Source organism: Opisthocomus hoazin, chromosome 8, assembly GCF_030867145.1.
Source record: "Opisthocomus hoazin isolate bOpiHoa1 chromosome 8, bOpiHoa1.hap1, whole genome shotgun sequence".
NCBI classification, from domain to species: Eukaryota; Metazoa; Chordata; class Aves; order Opisthocomiformes; family Opisthocomidae; genus Opisthocomus; species Opisthocomus hoazin.
This window is the reverse complement of record NC_134421.1, coordinates 15,996,055-16,017,520: the sequence shown is the minus strand read 5'-3', so window position 1 is coordinate 16,017,520 and position 21,466 is coordinate 15,996,055. Positions and strand designations below refer to the sequence as shown.

The 21,466-nt window shown below is 43.0% G+C and overlaps 1 protein-coding gene across 1 annotated transcript; it reads left to right on the top strand.

Moving 5' to 3' along the window:
* Window positions 1-1,113: 1,113 nt before the first annotated feature.
* On the top strand, window positions 1,114-21,444 carry DDX17 (DEAD-box helicase 17). Its single transcript, XM_075427622.1, has 13 exons — window positions 1,114-1,478; window positions 5,572-5,722; window positions 7,553-7,652; window positions 7,790-7,923; window positions 8,675-8,740; window positions 9,037-9,178; window positions 11,279-11,439; window positions 11,543-11,715; window positions 12,044-12,154; window positions 12,639-12,700; window positions 13,087-13,146; window positions 17,366-17,605; window positions 18,293-21,444. The coding sequence occupies exons 1-13, from the start codon at window positions 1,435-1,437 to the stop codon at window positions 18,814-18,816; spliced, it is 1,968 nt and encodes a 655-aa protein (XP_075283737.1). The 5' UTR covers window positions 1,114-1,434; the 3' UTR covers window positions 18,817-21,444.
* Window positions 21,445-21,466: the final 22 nt, after the last annotated feature.

Sequence of the window (21,466 nt, the reverse complement as noted above, 5' to 3'; positions counted from 1 at the left end):
AGGCTTGGCTTGGCTGGCGTACGCAGATCACCCACCAGACACGGCTCCTTGTGCCACCACGGACCGACGGGCTACTTGTCGGTAGCTGCTAGAAGCCTACGCACAGCACAGAACTTACGGCCTATGCCATGTAACTGCCTCATGGCTTGTTTTACGTCTTAGCTAGGACTCTTGGGTTAATTTGGGGAGCCAAACGCTAGCAGGCCAGAAACATGGCATCCGTGCCAGGCCCGGCGTCCCTCGAGTACTCCACGACATTTCTTCGCTCGCTTGCAGCAATGCCGCAGCAAGCCAAGGGGTGAATTCGTTGCAAGAGTTTCCTTTCTGGAAAATGCCATGCACCTGTGGAGAGGGGTGCGTGACCGGGGGCTGCCATGCGGGGGCCCGTGTCGGGGCCGCCGTTTCCTGCCGGTCTCCCGGCACTCGGGCGAACGCAAACATCATGGCTGCTGTTGCTCCTGCCCCAGCGCCGTGCCAAGATCCCCCTAGAGATCACCCAGGGGAAACAGCAGAGTGAAGACCCCAAACCCGCCGGACCGTCGCGGTCCCACCAGAGCCGCCGCGGAGGCCCGAGGGGCCGCTCCCTCCCCGCCGAGCCGGGCCGGTCCCCGCCGCCGCCCCACGCTCCCCCCATTGTCTCCTCAGCCCCGCTGCCACCCGCCACGGCGCCAGCGGCCCCGTAGACGAAAGGGCCGTATTCTCCAAACCTCACTACGCTGCAAAATTAACATAATCCTCCAACCCTGCACAACCCGCGGAAGAATTTTACGCAAAACGCACGGGCTCCTCCTTGTCCTACGTCAGCCTGAGTTACGCAACTTACGTACGCCGTGTACTTACGTAACGTACGCCTCGGCCTGCGTTTTCCTTACCGTCCAGAAGGGGTTACAGGGTTGACTCCTTGCGTAACAGACTTTGAGGAATAGGGAGAGCGTTACTCTCCTCCCTCCTTCCCCCACGCGGGAGCCCGGCTCAAGTAAAGAACGCTACGCAGCTTTCGTATCCTGCCTGCCGCGCGGAGCAGTGCTTCGCCGAGAGAGCTCAGGGCGTAGTTGGCTTCCGGGAATAGGCGTAGGTATTTTCGAGGGCCGCAGTTTGCGCAGCGCCGGGCCGCCCGTAACGTAAGTGAAGCGGGTTGAGGCGGCGGCAGCCATTTTGTGCCGGGAGCCCGAAGGAAGAAGACGCTGGTGTCTCCACACTTCACGGGCCCTGGAGTCGACCGAGAGCCCCGCCGTTCCCTCCGCCGACGTCCAGCGGGTCTCTGACCCACTGACCACTTCTTCTCCTTTTGTATCCCACCAAAGAAGCGAGGTGGCGCAAAGCGATTCCTCCGAGGCACAGCCGCCCCTGGCTGGACCCTCTCCCCGTACCCCCAGTCCTTCGCCGTCCCCACGGCCGGCGTTCCGCTGCCTTTCACCCACCCCTCCGGGTGCGATGAGGGGCTTCGGGGACCGGGGCCGCGACCGAGACCGCGGCGGGTAAGGGGGGGGTCGGGTCGGGATGGGATGGGGGGGCTGGGGGGCGGCGCGGGTCGGCACGGCATGGCGGCGGTGGGGGGGGGAGCCGTCTGCCCCGCCTTGGGGGCCTGGGGGGAGGAAGGTCGGGGAGAGGAGTGGGGCGAGGGGGGCGGCTTCCCTCCCCAAAAAAAATTTGGGGGGGGAGTTGGAGACTTTGTTGGTACGTTTCTGGCAGCAAGGGGCGGTGGTGGGTTGGTTTTGGTTTTTTAATTTCGCTTTTCCATCGTTCGTGTGTAACCGTGTGTGCCTTGCTGTCAGTTTTTAAGGCCTGCCTTTTTCTTTCTCCCCTAACCCTCAGTTTATTTTCTGCCAGCTCTCCTGTACCCTACTCCCCTCCCTCCGTCCCCGCTCCCCTTCAAGCCACAATGGTCTTGGTGGCCCTGGCAAGAGTGGTCGGACGGTCTGCCCTTCGGGTTGTCATTGCTCCTTCTGGACTTAACGAGAAAGATGGCAGTTGGTGAAAGATCCTTCTCAGTTGCACTCTCAGGCTTATCGTGAGAGGAAATGAGGTTGAAAACTGCTGCCACGCAGGGGACTTGCATAGTCGGGAGGGTGATCTCGGTAAACATGGCCCTGGACCTCACTTAGTGAGCATGACCAAGCTTACGTAGCAGACAGGAGTTGTCTGTGTGGCACTGCAGAGGCCTAGTGCTTGGTACTCCTGATTCTGCTGTTCAAAGGGAGGTTGACTTGGGAAATATTTTTGCAGTTTGATGTTTATTTTTTCCTTCGGAGGATGGCAGCAAGAAATACAGTTCCATTACAGTGTGTAACTAGTTTGAGACTTGAATTTTCTTAAGGGTTGAAAGTAATAAAAAGTTCATCCTAGGCCTTTTTAAAGAGAAAGGACTGTTTTAGGAGAGTGGCAAGTTCTGTCGTTTAGTAGTTAGGCCTCCATTCTCAGGGATTAATAACAAACGTGTCATGTGGGTTCTGGTATTCTTAATGTGGCAGACTAGATCTCTGTTAATGAGTCTTTTCCTTCCGCCCCCCCCTTGTTTTGCTTCTCCACTAGGAGGTTCAGGAATATTTTGTTTGTATGTTACAATGCATTTTGACATTTAGTTTCTCGTTGTCTGTGGAGAGAGATAGTTGTATCCTTGCTTTATCTTGCACCCACATTTCACGCTCTGAAATTAAAAGATACCTTTTTTTCACAGAGAGGAGGGTTCTGGTGTTTCTCCACTGTGAAATTTCCAGCTCAGTTTAACACAAGAACATTGGAGTAAGCGCTTTGGCAAGTCTGAGATAGTTCAGACCCCAGCTGTTTTTGGAATTTAATGAGAGAGTTTGAGTATGCAGATTTATATGCAGTTACTTAAAAGAACACTGCCCAAAGTGTTGTTACAACGCTTGGCTTACCTTAAAATTGGTGTGATCTCATTTCGTGTAAAGACTTTGATTGTAGGTGGATGCTTCTCTTAGATCAGGGGTGTTGCATAAGTAAAAGGAGTGCCTACGTGCTGCTTTGTGAAGTTTTTGGACATTTACATGGAAAATCGTTTTCTTGGCATATCATCCTGGAAGCTTTAATGCTTCAGGATTCAGTTTGTTAATACACGTTTATTTAAGGTGTGAAAATAGTTGTAACTGCTAGCACCGTCGTACTTCATAAAGAATGTCTATAAAATTTTGGGTCACCCAGCATGCTGGTTAAGGTCCATTTGAAAGTTTATCACCTTCTCGGTGCTGATTCTTTTGTAAGCTAAATAAATACAGGCTTTCTGTTTTCCTCCTATCAGGAATGAATTGTAGGCGACTTGTTAGAATGGACAATTGTACTGTTTTGCTCTGGAATTTAACAAATTCACTCAGTTCTGTCCCAGAAATGGTGACACTGGTAGTATTAGGGAAGAATGATTTGGATCAGTCTGAATTTACATTTGAAAAGAACTGTTGGAAAATCAGTGGAATAATCTTAGATTTAAATCAGTTTAACTGGAATTGGAATCTGGTTTTACTTGTAATGTGAAGTGTCAGTTGCTGCCAGTTTAGCTGATAAACTTCAGCAGAGGCAGTGTTTGAGATCTGCTGCAGGGCTCACTTCTTTCAGGTCAGCATACAGCCATATTGTGTATCAGAATGGAGAAGTGACTTCTATGCTAAACACATCAGTTCTTCCCTCTGGGTAGCTGTGGAGCAAATATTCGTACTACCCAGCTGTTTCAGTGTTCGGTCTTGCAATCAGTTCTTCCATGTGTTTCCTTTCATAAGGAAACTCATTGACCCTTTGAACCTCCAGCTGACTTCAGTGAGACTGTGGATTTTGTTAGAACTACATGGGTACAGAAATAGTTGTCATGTTGATCTCAAGGTAGCATGATCAGTAGGAGAGATCTTCAGTAAAGAGGAATGTCCCTGTAAATGAAAATCTATAGTATTTCCTTTGGTTGTGAAAGAAAATGCACTGTTTAATTTTTGAAGTTGTGTTTCACAGTCTTTACATAGAACAAAAATTGCTGATTATGCAGGCCATCTGGGGGATATGATAGACGTACTGATGGGAAAAGAAGGGATATTTATAGGAGAGGGAAGAGACTTAATGAAACAGTTGCATCAAAGCAAACATTTTAAAACTTATGTAGTAGGTTCTAAGTGAGATATATCTACCACACTTAGCTCTTCCAACAGCGTAGCGCCTTTTTCCTGTAAAATTTTTCCTGATTTCTCTTAATCACCATAATTTGTATTTTTCTTTGGGAAACAATTTAAAGAGATATAAATGTCATTAATGTCTGAACAGATAGTCTTGTACTTAAGATAATTCAGAAATTTACTTCAGATCATCTTCATTTTTTAGCAGCTCCCCCAAGGTTACTAGTGTAAGAAGATTGCTTTGGGATTTCTGTTGCTTCTGGTTTGTTTCATTAACAGTTTTTTATTTACTAGTGGACTGCCTGGGTAAGGTGCAGACACTTTGGATTTGCTGTCTAGGTAAAAGTCTTGTTTTAAACAGCTATTTCTCCTTAATTCATGTTTAGCAAAAAGCTGTAGCTTTTTTAACCAAAATCTGAATTAGGACAAAGTTCGACCTGATAGCATTTGGAAAAGTACCTTCTGCTGTGTTTGTATGATACTAATGAAAGAGCTATGCCCTTTTTTTGTGGAATTTTAAAATACAGAATTTATAATTCTTACAGTAAATAATAGTTTTAAGCCACTTAGTTACTCTTACAGATTAATGCTAGAAGCTCATGTTTGGTCTGATGCATCAGTTAGTCATTACAGTTAGTTAAGGTTCTTAAGTGCATTAAATTAACTGAGTGAAGAAAACTAATGAGGGAGAGAAAGAGGAGTAACTTCTGAGTAGTTCTGCTAATTAGAAATTTTTTAGCAGAATAAACATTAACTTCTTACTCTCTTGAGTCTTCACTGAAAGCATTTGAGAGAGAATATGATTTTTCCTGGGTAGGTTCTTGGGTTTTTCTTCTTCCTTTCTTCCTTTTTGCCCCTGTTAGACTGGTTTAAAAAGAATTCTTTATTGCTTTGGTTCCAGAATTGCGGATGGACTTGCAGGCTTGACTGGACTTGTTTACTTTCTGTTCTTCACTCTCTTGTTTTTCATTTGAGGCATACTGCTTGATAAGAAAGAAGACATGGAGGGGGAGACGGTGAAGTAGCTATTTTTGTGTAAAACTAACCTTGAGAGAGATAGAAGGAACTTGCAGTTGGAGATTTTTTTCGTCCCTTTTGTCTAACTGTGTTTTAAGTGTACTGTCAGTTTCGGGAAAAGGTAAGTGCTATAGCTGTACCCACAGTGTTGTCCCGAAGGAGGGAACCTTGAGGTAGAAACTTAGAGACAGGAGCTTTAAGGCAGTGACTTACAAGTGGCTGTACCGGAAGGAAGCTTTAAGATGGTTTTGGCTTTATAACTGACTTAAAGCGGGTTTATGTTCTTTCAAGAAGTTGTATGCTATCACAGTGATTGGGGTGTGACTTCTAGAATACTGTGCTCTTGTGTCAACTTGGGGGAAAAAGAGTGGAAAATGCTGAAGAAAACTGCAAATTCCAGAGTAAATTTTTTTAGTATAATAACTAACATTTACATTCCCAGGTTTGGAGCAAGTCGTGGAGGTCCTCTTCCTCCAAAGAAGTTTGGTAATCCAGGGGAACGTTTGCGTAAGAAAAAATGGGATTTAAATGAACTGCCCAAGTTTGAGAAGAATTTTTACGTGGAACATCCAGAAGTGGCCAGGCTTACTCCGGTAAGTTTTCAGGTCCTGTCTGTTCCATTTTGCATACAACAGAAGATGTCACAAGTGGAAAAACTTGTCCTAGGAAGTCTGGGACAGTGTGTAAAAGAACTGTCTCTTTATTAAGCTTGTTTGGTATGTGTGTGCTCTGCAGGATACTGGTCCTACTTGCCTTCGGTATTTAACGTTAGCAAAGGTGATGCTTCTGCTCTTATGTGTTTTTATACAAGATATTTTATCTTTGGTCATTTGTAATTCATCAACATCATGCTTGTCTGCTCTAGCTATTGGTCAGTGTCAGACTCGGGGGGCCTTGAGAGTTGCAGTGCTGAGGAGGCCCTGAAAGGACCTAAAATAGTGAACTAAGAGTGGCAGAAGTGTATGAGAAACATTTGAAAGTAGTATTTTATTATAAATAATCATAATTTTATCATCATAATTCAGGCTGAAAGACACCATGGGACATCTCTAGTCTAATCTTCTGCTCAGAGCAGGGCTAACTACAAATCTGTAGCAGGTTGCGTAGCACCTTGTCCTTTTGAGTTTGAATATCCTCAGGGGTGAGGAGAGTTTATATCCTCTCTGGGTAGCTGTCCCAGGGCTGAATGTTTCACATGGTATTCTTCCCCCCCTAATAATTATTTGCAACATCTTCTCTATAGCGACCCATTGGGTCGTTGCAAGTAGCAGTTAAATTCTCCTGTTAGTCTTCTTTTCCCAAGTTAAACAAATCCAGCCTGCTGTAGGTGACCCTGCTTCGGCAGGAGGGTTGGACTAGATGACCCACAGAGGTCCCTTCCAACCCCTACCATTCTGTGATTTATATGGCATAAAGGAATTGAAGGAGCCGTTGGCTTTTTAGAGAGACAGCAATTTGAACTATTGAATCAGTTAGCGTTAGCTGCTGAATCTGACTTTGCCGTAGCCAACTAAAAGGATTTTCACATCTTTCCGAGAAGTTTTCTTTTTTAACCTTTTCATTCAAGCTCAAGAGATCGTCCCAAATAGTAAATTTGGGTAAAATGCATGCTTGTTATTGATATGTATCTTTCTATTGATTTTTAATGAGCGTTAGAATTAAGATTGTGAATTGTGGAGGCATGTTGCAAAGTGCAGTTGGACTTCCAAGATAATCTAGACAAAGATAAAACACTTTCCCTGATCCTGAAATTATGCTTATGTAGGTGCACATTATTTAAAGAAGTTCCATTATTAAGAAAAATTGTGAGTTCTTAGCATATCATTATGACGCTGGCTGGGCTTCTTTCATGCAGATAAGTGCTGGTTCCGAAAAGATTGCAAGTGACATTTCTGAGTTGCAAGTTGTCCAACAAGAGCTCTGTATTCATCACCTCTGGAATTTAATTGAAGGAGGGGGACTGCCCTCCATTCTGCTTGTTCGTAGTATAAAGGGCCTGTTTGTTTTGTTTAGTTCTTAGCACTGCCATGTTGAATGTATTTCTTCTCTGATCCTCTGTTTCTGATCACTTTTGAAACTGTTGATCATTTCTGGCCTCAGGAAGAAGAGTAAAATTCTTAAAAATACCATATTGATACACTCTTCATTAAAAATGCCTGGATGGAAGAAAAGAGAGATATTAGTCCTTCTACACTACGTAGAGAGCTCATACCTGTGTGTGTTGCGGAAACTATGCGATAGCTCAATGTCAAGACAAAATCCTTAGGAAAGCAGTCCGTTTTAGATCGGCGTTTCAGTTCAGTTCTCTGTTGAAGCTGTTATCTAGAGGTGTGACGTGAATTAATGGTTAGAAACGTGCACTTTAAGTCCATGCAGGCATTTTATGTTTATCTTTGCTTTTTTTTTTTTTTTCACATAAATAGTACGAAGTTGAAGAACTGCGAAGAAAGAAAGAGATAACAATTCGAGGAGTGGAGGGCTGCCCCAAGCCTGTGTTTGCCTTTCACCAGTGTAGCTTTCCGCGTAAGTATTTTGTCATTCTTTAAGATAATGAGGATTACTCAAAAATAATAACTGTTTAGACCTGTTTTGTTTTCTAAAAGGTCTTCTCAAGTCCCAGTTATCCTTTAAGAAATTTTTTGCTTCTCTTAAATTTTTAGAGTATGTGATGGATGCCTTGATGGACCAGAACTTCACAGAACCCACTCCAATTCAGTGCCAAGGCTTTCCACTAGCCCTCAGTGGTCGTGATATGGTGGGCATTGCGCAGACTGGCTCTGGGAAGACACTAGCAGTATGTATTCTTCCCTCTTATTTATTTATTTAGTTTTCCTAGTTGATGCCCAGAAATTAACCCTTGGCTACTCGTTAGTAGTTTTTGGGCTTGTCAGTACTGCAAGCATAAAGTGAGATGATGACGTGTTTTTAAAGCTTGCTTTATTGCATCATGGGTGAGACTTAAGTCTCAACTAGCATGCCTTATTCACAGGTGTGTATTTTGTGTGTCTTTCTGTGTGGATGCATAGTCACTTCTCTTTGGTCTGTGCTTACACTGTGTTTTAAAAAAAAGTATGTGCTTTTTAGCATATTTGTTTTATTAACTATGCAAGTTAAAATAAAAAATGGTTCAGCCTTCAAGGTATACATTAATTTTATCTGTAGTGGTTAAGAAGGAATTTTATCCTTCATGAAGAGCATTGATTAGATCAAGAACGCTCAATTCTGCTACCTTAGGTTCCAAATGTAAATGAGCTTTTGCTTTAGAGGTGCTGAGCAACTACATTTTGTGCTCGTGTCCAAGCAGATGTGGTTGGTCAGCAGCTCTGAAAATCAGCTGTTCTGTTGGATATATGCTAGTATCTGTTTTTGCAAGATCCGGACTTTTATATAGCCAAGGTTTCTTGCTGTCTCTTACATCAGATGTTGACTTCTTGAAGGGATGTTAGGCTAAATGGACTCTTGCTGTGATCAGGTTGTCATGGCAGGAGGTCATTGGCACTGAATGTTGAAGTCCTGTATCTTGACTTAAAATTCTTCTGTTTTAGTACTTGTTGCCTGCGATTGTTCACATCAACCACCAGCCATATTTGGAGAGAGGGGATGGCCCAATTGTAAGTGCTTGTCGATTCTCTTGCTTTTTGTTTGTATGGCATGGCATCATTAAGGAGATGTGTACTTTATTTAATTGGTATATCAGAATAGCAACTAGAGAAATGTTTACTATCATGATGTGAACATCCCACTCATTAGTTGAAATTCTGTGCAATTGCTGACATAGTCTAAAGATATTTAAATGTTTTAGCTAATAAAGAGCAGATGGTCCAACTTTGCTTATGATATCTGTGCGGAGCTCTTAGGTTAGGAATGTGTGTGGAGCTTGGCTATCCTAAATTGATTCCTTTTGCAGTGTCTGGTTCTAGCACCTACTAGAGAGTTGGCCCAGCAAGTGCAGCAGGTGGCTGATGATTATGGCAAATGTTCAAGACTGAAGAGTACATGCATATATGGAGGAGCACCCAAAGGTCCCCAAATCAGAGATCTAGAAAGAGGTAATTGTAAAATGGGTGTTTGCAGTTTCTGGAGGAGGTGGTATTGTAAAAACTCTGTAAAAATAAAATTATATTCTTAAAACCTGTTTGGAAGGGGGTGTGCATGAATGAGCAGCTACTTCTTTCTCCAGCGACAGTGATAGTGCATGTAGGATTTCTCTCCTTTGTTGTGTAGTGACCTATTTGGATATTGGATTTTCTTGCCATTTTCTGTTTGAACTTTCCACTTGCGAAGATCATCAGGACATAGGAGGGAGGAAAGGAAACTTACCAGAAAGAGAACAGGTTATTTTGAGGAAGTGCAGTAGTAGTGAGTTTAAGGATTTATTTTTCTTAAGCCAGGTTGCAAGTTTTCTGCCCAGGCTTGTTCAAATAATGAAACTTAATTTCTGAATGTATAGAAAATTTCTTTAGACAGTGGGTTTTGGTTTTCTTATTGTTCTTAAGCACCCAGGTCGGTTTCTTTTCATGAACCCCATAGTGTTCTGTAACTGCTTTTCCGTACATGGGAAGGGGCTGGAGTTGGGAATGATGAGGAACTATGATTCTGCAGCAACCGCTGTAAGAGTAGTACTGTAGTGACCTAACCTTCATATCAAAGGCTGGTTACATACAATTTCAAATGCAGGAATATGCAAATGGCTCTCATCTTCACTAGATTAAAAAAATGTAGTAGAATTATGTGAAAATAGATAAGAAGTGTTACCAAGGCAAGCTTACACATACGGCTCTACTCAAGAAATCAGAAAATTGTACTTGCCATTGCAGTTTGAAGGGTCATTATTGAGAACTGCAGTAATGGGATAGATGTGTGATTGAAGGCTATGAGGTAACTCTGTTAAAGACAGTGGTAGTGCATTCCAATTCAATGGAGGAGTGAAAGGTTACGTGAAGAGAGCTTGGGAGGATCAGCTTGGTGGATTTTTGCACACCTTCCTGGAGTGCTGTAAAACAGGTGTTCTCCTGCTTGTGAAGAAATCACTTTGGTTGGAGGATGTGGGCATGTTTCAGTGTTTTCAGTCCTTTTAGGCATTACTGTCTTTGGATTATTGCTTAGTATTTTCTGCAGCAAAGATTGTTAAATAGATAGAGTCTGGAGAACTTTTTTTTTCCCCCCCCTCAGTTGTGTGTGTTTGGGTATTTAGTGAATTTACTTTGGAGGAGTAGTACATCATTGACAGCAGCAGTTGGTTTTTCTGCAGTCTCCCTGGCAGACTAATGGCTCTATTAGAAATGTAATTCTTGTGTGAGCTTTACAGAAACTAGAAGTATGCCCAGCTTTGACAGCTCTGAGGAGTCCAGGTTGATGCAGACAAAGAGATCTGTGTTGCCATAAAATACTCTGCATCTGTAAGTGCAGTATCAAGAAAGCTGCTGGGGTTTTGCTATTTTCACCGCACTGCTTACCTAAACTTAGGTGCTGTGGTGGACTTCTCAGTGACACTGAAGGACTTGCCTGTAAGATTTGGGAATCAGTGGAAACCAGTCCCTTCTTTCAAGGAATGTATAAATTGACGTACCTGATACTACTTTGTGAATATTTGAATTCTGTTTTTATGCTAACAGGTATGGGCAGGATGGTTGTCTGTCTCTACTGGTGCATAATTGCTCAGTATTAAAACCCATGCTTCGACTTCATATATTGGGGAAAAAAAAAAAGTGGAAATGAAAGTAATTTGACCTGTATAGCAAGAGGAGTACTTCATGTTTGCTTAACACGTGGAGTTCAGCTGGAGTTCACTCTGTTTTTCTAGAGAGCTCTATAGACTGTATAATTCTGGATGAAGCTGGGTCAGGCTTGAGTAGAAGCTTATTTTACTTCTGATTTTTGGACAGCTCTTTGGTGGTGTTTTCTAACAGCTTTTAGCTTCTGTACTGCATTCATTATTCTAATAGCACTGTAAAAGTAATTTCAGAATGGAAAAAAATATTAAAAGAAACTAGGGCTTCTACTGAAATGACTCAATCTTGGGTACGAATGAGGGTGGTGCTTATTTTTTTTAAGACAATTTTGCTCTGGAAGGTGATTCATTCTAACTAAAAATACCAATTGACATTCAAATGAAGAGCCTTACTCTTTTTCCTCATTCTGTTTTGAAGGTGTGGAGATCTGCATTGCTACACCAGGTCGCTTGATTGACTTCCTTGAGGCAGGAAAGACCAACCTTCGTCGGTGTACGTACCTCGTGCTGGATGAAGCAGACAGGATGTTGGACATGGGATTTGAACCCCAAATTCGTAAAATTGTCGACCAGATAAGGGTGCGTGAAGCTTGTAAAAGGACAGCCTCCTTTGGCTTCCCGTTTGAAGTCCAGTATCTTAAATAAATCTATTTTCCTTTTTTTTTTGTTTTTTGTTTTTTAGCCTGACAGACAGACTCTGATGTGGAGTGCCACCTGGCCAAAAGAAGTGCGCCAGCTTGCCGAGGACTTTCTGCAGGACTATGTTCAGATCAATGTGGGAAACTTGGAGCTGAGTGCCAACCACAATATCCTGCAGATAGTGGATGTATGCATGGAAAGTGAGAAAGACCATAAGTAAGCTGATTTTCCTACTGTTTCACTTTTTTTTTTTAATTGTTGTACTTAAAAAGCTACATTGCTTTGGAAGCCAAATACAAATTCCAGATAGTGAAGTTACTTGCAGTATTATTTAATATTTGAGTGTTACAGGATAAGTAAGTCCTGTAATTAACTAATCTATTGTGTATATTCTAACCATACTCTTGTACAATAGAGCTAAATTCTATGTAAGTGATACTGCCTTACATGTATGTGTGTTGTGTATGTTCTCAATGTAAGTTGAGAGAGTGCTCTGGTGTTCTTGTATATATGGCTATACATCTTGGCTCTCATTCTATTTTAGACTGATACAACTGATGGAAGAAATCATGGCAGAGAAGGAAAACAAGACTATAATCTTTGTGGAGACAAAGAGGCGCTGTGATGATCTCACTCGAAGGATGCGCAGAGATGGGTGATTAGCTTCCCCCCCCCTCCCTTGTTCCTAGAGGGAAACAGAAATTGTAATCAAAAGCAGTAAGGTTTAAATGTTCGTGATGCTGTTGTCGGGAACAACTTGTCCGTTCTCTTCTTGGCTGAATTCAGTCTTGGTTTCCGAGAAGGTTGCAGTCCATCAAAGCATTAGTGGAAGAGAGAGTATTTGTAAGCCAGGCAGCTTTTTAGTGTGTCAGAATACTGACACGCTGATTGGGAATGTGTCAATATAGCAAATGTGATTTGGCTTAGATGGTTGTTTATCTAGGTAGCAGGTTTAACATGCGAGAAACAAACCGGTATACATGCTAGGTAAATACAAGCCATAGGAGGACAGGGAACAAAATATTTCTCGAGTCTTTTTTTTTTTTTTTTTTTTTGTCTTTTTACTGAAATGCCAGTAAAGCTTCCTGTTGCCTTTAATGTACTTTCTGTCTATATTAATGTGCATCTCTGTTTGGCAGTTGGCCAGCTATGTGTATCCATGGAGACAAGAGTCAGCCAGAAAGAGACTGGGTGCTTAATGGTGAGTCTGTCACTGAGGGGAGAATAACTCGGGCTGCTGTACATTACTTTGCTGAGATGCATTTTTCTCCAGTCTTCTTTTTTTCTTATTTTGTCTCTATATCCAATAGATGCATCTCAAAAGAACTTCCTTTACTTTTGTATTGTTAATTTCAGTGCTTGTATTTGTTTGGGTTTTTTTACTTACAAAAACACAATGGGAGAAATTATTTAACCCAGGGAGCTGGATTTTGAAAAATAGTTGACACATTACATCCAGACTTGCTGGGGTTTCTGAAATTGACCCATCTTACCTAGATTCTGGAAAATGAACATGTAGTGTAAATCAAATTCAAGTAACTTTGTCTTTTTGAAAAATCTTACTTCATAGCATGCTTTGTTTTACAGAGTTTCGTTCTGGAAAGGCTCCTATCCTCATTGCTACTGACGTTGCATCTCGTGGGCTAGGTTTGTACACATAGACCACTCTTGCCTACTGCTGCATATTTTTCTTCTTTGGACTGAAATATGTTTTGTTTTTTTTAAAAAAAAAAAAATTCAAAGCGTGATTTTCCCCCACATGTGAAATACGTTTTTTAACATTAATCTTTTTTTTTTCTTTCATATTCAAAGTCTCTTCCTGCTCCTAATGAACAGGCTTTGGTCTGCAGCAAGGCCTAGGCATGACCAATCGATCGCCAAGAGGGAGAAGAGACGTCCAATTATGCAACCCAACCCTTCCACCACACTCACTTCTTCCCCAAATCCAGCTTTTGTTGCTGGATGATAGGGACGGATTGCTCTCAGTTCAGAGCGTGTCAGATCAAGTAGGAAGTTGTGGGAGAGCATTTCAACAGCAAATAGCTAATATTCTCCCCATACGACACACCACAGATTTGAACATACCAGCCCCAGTGTACACGCATGTTTACCCCACAGATGTATTCACATCTGAGAAAGCACTGCTCCAGATCTATGGTCTTGACATGTAGCCTCCCCTCTTCTGTGTTCCTTCTAGGCAGGACCACTGAGATTATGTATGGCCTGTAACGTCGTGTTACCCAAATGTGCAACTGAATCAAAATTGCACAGCTCTAGTCTGGTGGTATGAAGCTGATGTGTCTGGATGCATCAGTTGTGCCCCCTTGTTTAATAAGCATAATTGTGTTGTGAAACAGTCTGTGTGCTAAGCACAGTCCTTGTACATCTGCCCACTCTAGAAGAAGGAGGACGACTTGTGAAGTGCTCTGAGTGTAATAATGGACATTGAACGCTCTGTACCCCCTGAGTTTGGTAGAAGATAAACTATTTGGGGTCAATGTCTTGCTGTAGTAAATTTTAGACAAAATTGCTGCAAATCATTGCAGATAAGCTGAGAGAAATCTCTATTTTGTTAAAAATCTGAGTTATCTGAGCTCTCTTTCTTTCATATACTGAAAGGGTGGCTGTGCTGTGCATCATATGGTCACTTTAATACAGGCAGACCATTACTAGACTTGGCAGCCTTTGTTCACACAACCTTCACCCCTCCTTCCCCTCCACCCTCAAAAAACGTCCAACACTTCCTCGAGAGGTGATTACATGGACTTCAGTCTCTGCCCTCTAGGGTCATGTCTGGACCTGTGCAGTTAGAGCTTGGGCCTGTTGGGAGAAGGGACTGAGGCCTGAAACCAGTTTGTATGAAAGAGAGCTGCTTTCTCTAGCAGCGTTTTTTTAAACAGGCTTGCTATGTGCTGGTAGCTTCTTTGTGCATCTTGCCTAGACATTTAAAACAGCCTCACCTCCCTCAAAAAAAACACTACCCCCAAACCTACTCAATTGGATAACACTTCAGAAAACAGTCTCCCCAGTTCCCATCCTCCACTTCACCTGAGCGAAGGGGGAAAGGTACCAGAGTCTGTTTCTTGTTACTGAACAACATCTCTGCTTGTTTTGGGGCCCTGAGTTTGCTGCTTCTTAAAATAAGTCACTTAACTGGCAAACTTCTGGACGACTTCCTCCAAGATCCTGGAAAGTGAAGGCTTCTACCTAAATAACATAAAACAGGGGCGCGCGCCTTTTGGCTGGGTCACCAGGGCTTTCCCTCTTCCTAATGGAACATTGGTTTCAAAAAAGCTTCTTCCAGGTAAGTTCTGAGTCCCATAATGACTTCTTTGTGATAATTCCCTGGAGTGAGGTCCTCTCTCTGCACTGATTTTTTTTTTTTTTTACTTTATTTTTTTTGTTCAGTCTATTAAACTAAAAACATTGAATTTGCTTTGTTTTGTTTTCTTTAACAGAAGCTTTGATACCAGCTGCAGATCATTCTCAGTGCAGGGGTGGGGGCACATCTACGTTGATGGTCTAAACAGCTCTCTAGACTAGCATGTTTGCTAGTTGGTATCTCTCCCGATTAATAATCGGAGACTGACTGTACCATAGGTTATTCCGATGGTCTGACAAAGGAAATGTTTCCCAGGTAGCTGTCAAAAATGATTTACAGTTTCAATTCTTGATCCTGCTATGTTACCTTCTAAAAGCGCAGGAAGATTGTGAGTGTGCGCAAACACTTTGGAGCATGCTAGACTGGAGAAGCCGAGTCTTGCACTTGCTCTGGTCTTTCTTCAGCGAGCTGCGTGCTCTACCAGGACCACTTTCTAGTCTGGAAAACACCCTTGCATTTTCCTCTTCCTGCCTTCCCATTCTTCCCGCTCCTTCACAGTCAAGTCAGTTCCGTCTACGTTGGTAGCTACCATTCCCTGTGCTTTCTGCTGGGAAAGCACGTCAGTGTAACCTCTGTGGTAATTCAAGTTGCTTTGCTACTGATGGATGTGCAAAACGGGACTGACGAGGACTGTGTAGCCTGCAGCTTGTCAGACTAGTTACAGCCTGGCTGTGAAGATGCAATCTGTCAGATGTACTCTTCTCTTTACTTCACTTTCCCCTTTTTAAAAAAACCTGTTGCATCAAGGACCCTAGCTGGAGACTCGCGCAGCCCCCTGTGAAACCTGCCTTCTCACTCCCTTTTTTTGGTGTGATTCAGGACTTTGGAGTCAGCAAAGACTGAGGAGCCCCCCCCTTTGCTGTAATAAGAAACAGACATAAAGCCCCCCTTTTGTCACTACATCCCTCTTGTTTTTATTTTTCCTACAACCCCTTTGAAATTGATGCAGTCTGGGCAATAGATGCAGTCTGACCCTTTGGATGTAATTTTTGTACCTTCATTTTTTTGACAATTGCCCCCAAGAGCCCCGAATAGGGGACAAAAAGCGTTGGAGGACCTGAAACTTTTACCTGAACCCAGGTTCTCCGGCGCTTCACAACCAAATGGGGCAACAGAGAAGCGTCTAAGCCAGTTCACAGAGCGAGCGTGTGTGGGGACTTCTCGCTGCCATGGACCCTTGATGCATGCTCCCCGCGCTCCAGTGGTCCCGTGTCAGAGGGCGGAGTTTTCGAAAGGAGGCCGCCAAAAATAAAAGGCAAAGAGACGGGATCGGCTGCAGCGGTTTCCCACAGGAGGAGGGAGTGTGCATCGGTCTGGTAACAAACAGAGAATGTTTCTCTCTTTAAAACAAAAAAAAAAAGGAAAGGAAATAATAAAAATCTGTGTTTTATCTTGGATATTTTAAGAATATTCTTCTTAAAATGCAGATTTTTAATCTTTTTCTATGAGCTGTTAGGGCACTTACTGTAATACCATGCTTTTTTAAAATACTGCATACAGTAGCAGATAGGTGGTTTTGGTAATTGAGGTGCTTTCACTGAAGTGTTACACTAACATTTATTTTGTTTCCGTCGCAAAAGTTTACAAAGTCTGACTTCCCATAAGGCACGCAGTTCTGATTGCCTAGTTTTTAATGTTATTTTGTATACAAAGCAATTTGGATCTTTTCATTTCTGCTTCCATCTGACTCTGCAAGTAGAGAATTGTTAATGGAATTCAGGATTGTCCAAATTACAAAAGCTTGGCAGAACTGGACGGAACAGCACAGTGAAATGTTAGTGCAATGCATTCAGGTGATAACTGCAAAGCTGAGTGAAGGTATTCTAGGTCTGAATAGCTTTTAATAAGTTGGCTAAATAATACTAATGTAATTGGAGTGTCTTAGGCTTTACGCTAGGGAAAATAGTTCACTGCATTTTATTAGGAATGTAAAAGTAAATATTTTTAAGATTGCCTTTTATTTCATGTTGTCAAGTGGAAGGTAAGTGATTTCATTACTGTTACTATTTGTTAGACTTCTCCCAACAGAGTAAAAGCTTTACCATGGCAGTTCTGCCCTTCCTCCACCCCAGTGTGCTCTGTCTGATGGGGGCATTTTCACTTTGCAGATGGTGGTTTTTTTAAAAAACAAAAAAAGAATGTTCAATTAGCTCATTCACAAACATCAGTGTCTTTGACACATGAAGACAGAGAAGTACATTTGAGGGAGGATGGATTTGAGTGCAGGGCAAAACTGCTTTAAAATTACCACACTTTGTCAGGACTCTGATCTTCGTTCCTGATGATCTTAAATTTGAGACTTCTGCTCTTTTGGGATGAGTCTGTCTTGTATTTATTCCATGCAATTACTAACTTTGTATTTTTTTTTCTTATTACTGTCACCTGCATTCGTGCTCCCCACCTTTCGTTGGCACGTCCTCTCTTCTTCTCCCCTTTCCTCAACCCCACCCCTTCACTGTGCTTCGCACCTGGGCACTTCACAAGACGTGGAAGATGTTAAATTTGTGATAAACTACGACTATCCGAACAGCTCCGAAGATTATGTGCACCGTATTGGCCGTACCGCACGTAGTACCAACAAAGGTACTGCCTACACTTTCTTCACACCAGGAAACCTGAAACAGGCCAGGGAGCTTATCAAAGTGTTGGAAGAAGCCAATCAAGCCATCAATCCGAAACTGATGCAGCTTGTGGACCACAGAGGAGGAGGAGGTGGTGGTGGAGGTAAAGGCACATGGGGAAGGGGCTACACGGGGAATAGGTTTCCCATTTTGAGGGAGGGAAGGTGGAAAGAGGGTAGGGAAGTAGTAAGTGCGAGTCTAAGATAACAAATGGTAGATGAGTAATAAAGCTGTTTTGTACCTGAGATCACAGCACGTTAGGTAAGTGTAGTGTTTCTGTCCAGAAAAGAGGTAGTCCTCTGTTTCACCTTAGCTGTAGAATTTCTTTCTCCTGATAAGGTAATCGCAGAGCTCATTTTGCTTGAATTAATCAATGCCTTGCAGTTCGTGTCCAAGCAGAGGCAACAGGATGTGTGTGCATACACGTGTGAAATGGGAATCGGCAAAGGGTTATACTGACTTTGCCTTCAGGGATTGGGAGTGCTTTTCCTCCCATTCCCTGAAGGAATAGTAAGTTTAATTATATTTCCAACTTAGTTGTGAGTTTCTTCAGTTTCTTTGTCTCCAAACACATGCATTAAGAATCCCTTTTGAACTTCATATTTACACCTTGAACAAAATGAAGAGATGTATGCATAGCGGGGCAGGGAAGTTATAGCCAGTCAAGAGAACTCACTCCTTGTGGGCAAAATTGTGGATGTAAATGGGGGAGAAAGGGTGGCATAATTGTACCAGAGTTCATTGTTTAAGACTTGTTCACGGTACTAAATCTTAATATATCCATCGCCAGGAGGTCGTTCTCGTTACCGAACGAGCAGTTCAGTAAACAACCCTAACCTGATGTACCAGGAAGAGTGTGACAGGAGGCTCCGGGGAGTGAAAGAGGGCCGGAGAGACTCAGGTGGCTTCAGAGACCGTGAACGTGGTGACAGTTATGCCAACGGAGCCAACAAGACCTATGGCAGTGCCTACGGGAGCCCAAATTCCGCTTTTGGGGCAGCACAGAGCCAGTATGGTTACACTCAAGGGAGCTATGGAGCAGCTGCCTATGGCACGAGTGGCTATGGCACTGCAGAGTACAGTGCTAGTGGCTATGGTGCCAGCACCACAGCTGCCACCGCTGCGAGAACCTCACAGAGCACTACCCAACAGCAGTATGCAGGGATGGTGGGGCGCTCAGGCCAGCAGCCACAGCCGCTCATGTCACAACAGTTTCCGCAGCCCCCTGCCACTAACGTGATGGGCTATATGGGACAGACTGCCACCTACCAGTATCCGCCCCCTCCCCCGCCCCCGCCCCCCTCACGCAAATGAGACCACTGACCGCTGGTGACCAGTGTAGACCTCTTGCATTTAAAGGAACCTTTTCTTTCTCTTCTTTCCCATTGTGATGTCTCTCTCATGCAGCTTAGACTTAGAATTCACCGTTGAAATCCCTCAAGCCCATCAAAAATGGCCCCCAGTCCACATTACTGACCCTGTCCTCTTTTTTCTTTCTTTCTTTTTTTTTTTTTTGAGATATATATAGTTGACTGGAAAATTTATTATTTTTTGTCTTGCATGTTGAGCAAATTGGAATTTTTATTTTCTCTGAAAGAAGTTGGTATAAGGCAGATAGGTCCCAGCTTGATCATCTTGGTGTCTAAGGTTTGTGTGAAAACTTGCTTTTGAGGGGAGGAAGTTTCTATTCTGCGACATGTTAACTTAATTTCAGGAAGTATCAAGAGAGGTGGGAAATTTTGGGGAGCCAAAAAGCACTTCATTTAAAATGATAAATGCAAGGGAGCAATGCTCACTTCTCCTAATCTTAATTTTTTTTTTTTAATAGCTCACTACTGTTGCTTGTAATCTATCGTAGGTGACTTCTATAGGAAAACTCTGCTCATTTGAGCTGAGCGGTGTTCAGAGTATTGCCCCAGGTACGTTGTTGGCGTTTTCTGCAGGTCTGGGAGGAGCGGTCCCATCTTCTGGTACCAGTAGCAGCCTGCAGTAGGGAAGTTGAGATTAAAACCCCAGTGTCAGAGACCAAACCTGTCTTGGATTCGATACCTGAAAACCAGAGGGTCACTGTAGGTACTGCTGCTGTAATGTTTAGCCGAGTAAGTTCTTTCCCTATAGTTGTTAAATTGCAGCGTTGCCAATGCGTGGAGCCTGGTTATTTTAAAATTAGTTTCTGCTCTCAAATTCCTGTGGTTGGATTTATTGAGAGAAGTCTTGTTTGAGAGCCCAGAAACTAAAGTGAACTGAGATGATGAACAAGACATCTCGTTTGTCCTTCATGAAGAAACTACCTTTCGCCACGGGGAGTGCTCTGAATGCCACTAAGCTGAATAAAATGTCATAGAGTTTTCCACACTTAAATTTAAGAGGTTTGAATAGGGTGGGCTGGGGGGGAGGGCAAGGGGAGGAAGGGAGGAGGAGGAGATTGCCTGGAATCTCCTTTTCATGAGGTAAGCAATGAGCTGGTTAGTGTGTTTTGATTCTGAAGCTCTTATTTCTTTTGTACCTTGCTCTGACTATTGCTTTTTCTGGCTTTTGAGTGCATTTCCCTGCTCCATTGGTCCCTTTGAGCTGAGCTCTCGCAGGTAGGTAGCATTTTAGAAAATGTTAGAGAAGAGTGAAATTTTAGTAAATGCGTACATAAAACTTGTTTACTTTACAGGCTGAGGTGGGTGTGAGGGGGTTTCCCCTTTAGTAGAGCATGCTGTTGACTTGTTATTTCTAATAGCAGACGGTTCGGAGACAGTAGATGATAAGAGGAGTTGGCTGCTCTTGATCTGACAGTGTGACAAAAGAATGGATGCATCTCCTGATTTGTGAGGCATAATCTTTGCATTATGAGAGGGCAGGGTTTGGGTTTTTTTTCTGTTGGTGTTGTTGCATATGGATGAACAAGGCAGCCCACTCTTTCTGTAGCGGAGTGGAACTTCTTATAGTGCAGGAAGAGCTTGCTTATACAGAAATTATTTCTTTTTAGATTTCTTCCCAGAGTAAAATGTCGGGGGATGAATGCGCATTTTTTTTTTCTTTTGTGCAGTACACAGGTAGGTTGCTGACACAGAGGGAAAAGGGAGAGACCTTCCAGAACCTTGGTTCCCATCTTCTAATTCCAGTGCTTGGGCAGGAAGTTCCTTTGCTTGTGTTAAGTGAAAGCCAGAAACATTTAGTTTATCCAGGCACTGACTGATTTGCCTTTGGCCTCCCTCGAAAGCAAATGCAGAGCCTTTTCTTTTTCTTTTTTTTTTTTAAATTTGCGAGTTCAATGCGGAAATGTATTTGAGGGGTGTAGGAGTAGGACATCTCACTGACTGAGTTTAAAAAGGGTCTCTGGACCGCCAAAGCTGCCTTATAGTCTGCTACAGCTTTCACTTCTTTTGGGGTGGACTTGCGCACATGTAAACATCTGTGCCAAGTCTTTTGCAGGGCTTTGTTGCCATTGAGGTCAGCTGAAGTCCAGGGTCTCCGTTCAGTTCAGAGTGTTAACCAGACTGTTGAATGCGTAAATGCACCGTGGCATGTGCTGCCCCTGTCCCACCTGGTGCTCGCTGCTCTGTTCCCTGTGCCAGCCGGAGGGCCCTCGTTGATAAAGCCTTAGCATCTAGTATTGTTTGCGTTGTTTTCAATCTGTAAAAGTTTATGGGAGTGTCAAATTGAGTTGGGTGTCTCCTCCCCTCCCACTTCCTGAAGCAATTTACCATTTGGACTTCTCTGAACAATGGAAGGGTTAGTGGCTTTGTGTGGGATCAGCATCTTGTTTCACACACCTGCTGGTCTCTGAACACATTCCTGTTGTATTAATGAAGACTTGAGAGATTCGTAGATCTGTGGTGTTCAGACACAGGATACTAAGAGCTATGTTACTATTCTTAGTTTGTAAATTGTCCTTTTGATACCATCTTGTTTTCTTTTGTAGGTATAAATAAAAACACTGTTGTCAATAAATTGTGAACTTTGTCTTTATTTT

What these genes read in the sequence shown, in the direction of transcription:
- DDX17 (XM_075427622.1), top strand. Translation starts at nt 1,435, where the DNA reads ATGAGGGGCTTCGGGGACCGGGGCCGCGACCGAGACCGCGGCGG. An exon ending in TCACCAGTGTAGCTTTCCGC is followed by an intron (nt 7,653 to 7,789) that starts GTAAGTATTTTG and finishes TTAAATTTTTAG; the next exon opens with AGTATGTGATGGATGCCTTG. An exon ending in AAGAGACTGGGTGCTTAATG is followed by an intron (nt 12,701 to 13,086) that starts GTGAGTCTGTCA and finishes TTTGTTTTACAG; the next exon opens with AGTTTCGTTCTGGAAAGGCT.